At 50.8% G+C, this 3,707-nt stretch overlaps 1 protein-coding gene across 1 annotated transcript; it reads right to left on the bottom strand.

The window, feature by feature from the left end:
* Positions 1-811: 811 nt before the first annotated feature.
* Positions 812-2,151, bottom strand: ARHGEF10L (Rho guanine nucleotide exchange factor 10 like). The gene is made up of 2 exons (XM_071767081.1): positions 1,992-2,151; positions 812-1,885 (listed from the first exon to the last, which is right to left on the bottom strand). The coding sequence occupies exon 2, from the start codon at positions 1,875-1,877 to the stop codon at positions 1,407-1,409; it is 471 nt and encodes a 156-aa protein (XP_071623182.1). The 5' UTR covers positions 1,878-1,885; positions 1,992-2,151; the 3' UTR covers positions 812-1,406.
* Between the last annotated feature and the right edge of the window lie 1,556 nt (positions 2,152-3,707).

Raw genomic sequence — 3,707 nt, 5'->3', positions numbered from 1 at the left:
CCCCTTGACTAAATAAAGTGCAGACTCCATGATTGGCATTATTTTTGCCATTTTGCAGTTATGTACAGCATTGCAAGAAATTGTATACATATTTTTTAGCAATCACAGAGAGTGGGAACTCCCTGCCCTTGCCCCATCACAGGGTGATGTCCCTGGAGAAACTGCAGAGGAAAAGAGGAAAAAAATGGGTGGCCAAAAACCAGAAGCTCCTTGACCCCTTCCCATCCAGGCTGCGAATGGTGCTGGTCCTTTGGTGTGCCCCACAGCTGGACCAGTGGCTTCACCACCCTCGTCCCTGCTGTGCCACAGGACAAAAAATTCAATCAGAAAAATGCGTTTTTCAGGCCAAAGAAAAGAAAAACTCCAAGCGCATTTGAAGGCTAATTAGAAAAATCTCCAGCAAGGGTAGGAGGTGAATCAGCTCTGCTCCCTGGCAGCTCCACGCCGTCCCATTTTGAGGTCGAGTGGTCAGGAACATCAATCTGATTCCTGTAATGCTCCAAAAGTGACTCAAATTGCTGGCAGTTAGAGGAGCACGTTAGAAATTGATTTAGTCTTCAGACAAGTTTCCACCTCCTGTGATCCTGGGTTTTTCCACCGTGGCTGGAGAGAGCTCAAGGTACCAGGGATGCAGGGGATGGGGTACAACCTTCTGCCCCTCCTTCCCAACCATTTTTCTGGGGAAAATATAGATATTTCGAGGCTTGCTATTGATTTCTGAGGTTCCAAGGGGGCTCATTAACCCTTTGGGTTGCCACCACTGAAGCCAAGAAACCATCTCCACCCAAAACTAAACCAGCTGACAAACCACTGCAAGGAAACACAGCGATTCCTCTAGGATTTATTTCCACGCTCCCCAGATTTCCTTTCCTCATACTCAGCTCCACAAACCAGGGGATTTTTTTTTTTTTTTTTGCTTTTTCATTTTCTTTTTTTTTTTTTTGTGTACCAAATATCCTCAAATTCACAGTCGAAAAAAAATAAAATAAATTGGCTATTGCAACAACAACAAAAAAAAAAAAACATTTTGGCGCAGCCAGCACCCACTGAGCCGCTAATTCTGCCCCTCCAAGTGCCCCAATATATACAGATTCCTTTATACAGGTAATAATATACATCATATTTATATATATATATATTTCTATTTATATATATATATAGATATTCACACGCAGACACACACGACACCTTCAGCACCTCCAAAGCCAGCAGGGAGGTCGCAGATAAAACCAAAATCCCCTCTCCCCGCGCACAAAGCCAGCGGCAGGAGGGGGAGAAAGAAAAAAAAAAAAGCCCATTTTTCAGTTTTTTCCACCTTAAAAAGAATAATAAAGGGTGATGCACCCCGGGCAGGACCACCCCTGGTAGCTTTTGGGTGGCTTTGTGTTGAGGTAGGTGCTATAGCATCAGTGGGACCTGCCAGATGAGGAGGGTGCTGTCGGCATCGCCCCGGCGCGGCGACTCCGAGTTGAAGTTTCGGTAGCCCCGTCCCCCCGAAACGATGGCCACCGAGGAGATCTCCTTGCGGGGGGGTGTCCCGGCTGCAAGGACGACTCCGCACCCACACGTCGGGGTCGTCGGCCATCTCGTAGATGGAGCCATCTTCTTCGGTGTGGGCCGGCACCGCGCCCGCCGGCGCTTCCCGCACCGACAGCAGCTGCCCGGGGAGGTGGGAGGTGGAGCGGAGTCGGTATTGTAATAAAATCCCTTTTTTTCTCATTTCTCGAGGCGGGGGGTTTTCCCACCAGGTCGGGGGGTTTCTCTTCTTCACCCTCTTCTTCCTCATCCTGGTCGCCCTTCAGGACATCGGGTGCCAGGGTGCTCAGCGCCACCGCCAAAAACTCCACGGGGCCACCGTGCCCGTTGAGGGACACCATGCCTTTTCCTGCCAAAATAAAAAAACAAAGGGGGGGGAATAATAAAAAGAAGTTTTAAGGCTGACAATGAGCCCAACTAAAAGGCTGTACCCCCATTTTTTTAGGGTGGCTCACCGGTGATTTTGGGGATGCCTTCCAGGCGTGGCACGGGCAGAAGAACGATGATGCCCAGGTCGGTGCCCACCCAGAGGGAGCCCTGGCAGATGAGGAGGCTGGTGACCCGCACGTGTTTCTGACCTGTAAATAAAAAGGTGCAGAGGAGAAAGGGTAAAAAGATGATTTAGCAGCAGTTTGGGAGGTCATTAATATGGGCACAAACCCAGGGGGGGTTTCATGGGGAGGGCAACCCAGAGGTCTGAGCAGCAGCTGTGCAGAATGGTGGTGATGGCAGAGAGAGAACTGGAGCTGGGGGAAATACAAACATCAGTAAATAGGGGGAGGAAAAATTGTATAAATAAATAAGAGAAGGGGAAGGGGGGAGAAGGAAGGGGGGAAAAGGGGGAGGGAAAAGGGGGAGGAAAAGGGGGAGGGGAAAAGGGGGGGGAAAAGGGGGGGGAAAAGGGGAGGGAAAAGGGGAGGGAAAAGGGGAGGGAAAAGGGGGGGAAAAAGGGGGGGGAAAGAGGGGGGGAAAAGGGGGGGGAAAAGGGGGGGAAAAGGGGGGGGAAAAGGGGGGGGAAAAGGAGGGGGAAAGGAGGGGAAAAGGGAGGAAAGGGAGGGAAGGGGGGAAGGGAGGGGAAAGGGGAGGGAAAGGGGGGAAAGGGGGGGAAAGGGGGGAAGGGGGGAAAGGGGGAAGGGGGAAAGGGGGGAAAGGGGGAAGGGGGAAGGGGGAGGAAGGGGGAAGGGGGAAGGGGGGGAAAGGGGGGAAAGGGGGGGAAAGGGGGGAAGAGGAGGAAAGGGGAAGGGAAAAAGTAAGGGAAAGGGAAGGGAAAGGAAAGGGAAGAGAGATAAGAAGGGGGAGGAGGGGACAACAATATAAATAAATAAATCAATAAAACCGGGAGCAAACTATATAAATAAACAAAAAGAAGAGGGGGGGGGGGTGAAGAAAAAAATCAAGGAACAGTGAGGCCTCTAACAGCAAATGAACATTTTCAGTCGGGACAGCTCAGGGCTCCATCCGTGGAGCTGCAGCTCTGGTGTCTGGAGAGGACTTTATTAATGAGCTGTCAAGTTAAAAGGGATGAGGAAGAGCCAGTTCCAAGCCACATTAATGCCCAGAGCTCACTCGCCAGGAAGCAAAGGAAGCGATAAATATTTTAATGTGCCCTAAAAAAATTAGGAAAAAAAAAAAAAAAAACAAACCTAAAAAAGTCACTTACATGAGGATGGTGCTTGTAACTAATTAGATAATTATGTCATGAGCTGGAACGAGTGGGGAGACAACCTTGGAGAGAGCTGGATGGGTGGGGGTGGAGGGGAGAGGGAGCTGGAGGGGGAGGAAAAGGGTGCAAGGGGCAGGGGTGGAAGATGAGTGCAGGGGTGCACATAGATGTGGGAAGATCATGGAATGCATGGATCATGGAATCCTTAAGGTTAGAAAAGACCTCCAAGATCAACAGATCAGGGGCCTTGAGCAACCTGATGTAGTGGGAGGTGTCCCTGCCCCTGGATGGGAGTTGGAACTGGATGAGCTTTAAGGTCCCATCCAACCCAACCCATTCCATGATTCTGTGATCACCAAGTCCAAGCATGAACCCAACACCTCCATGTCCCTCATCCCCACATCTCTGGGGCTCTGAAACCCTCCAGGGATGATGGGGACTCCAGCCCTGCCCTGGGCAGTCCTTTCCAGGGAGAAATTGTTCCCAGCTCCCATCTAAACCTCCTCCA

This window comes from Heliangelus exortis, chromosome 23 (assembly GCF_036169615.1).
Source record: "Heliangelus exortis chromosome 23, bHelExo1.hap1, whole genome shotgun sequence".
Taxonomy (NCBI): Eukaryota; Metazoa; Chordata; class Aves; order Apodiformes; family Trochilidae; genus Heliangelus; species Heliangelus exortis.
This window is presented reverse-complemented; position numbering and strand designations above follow the sequence as displayed.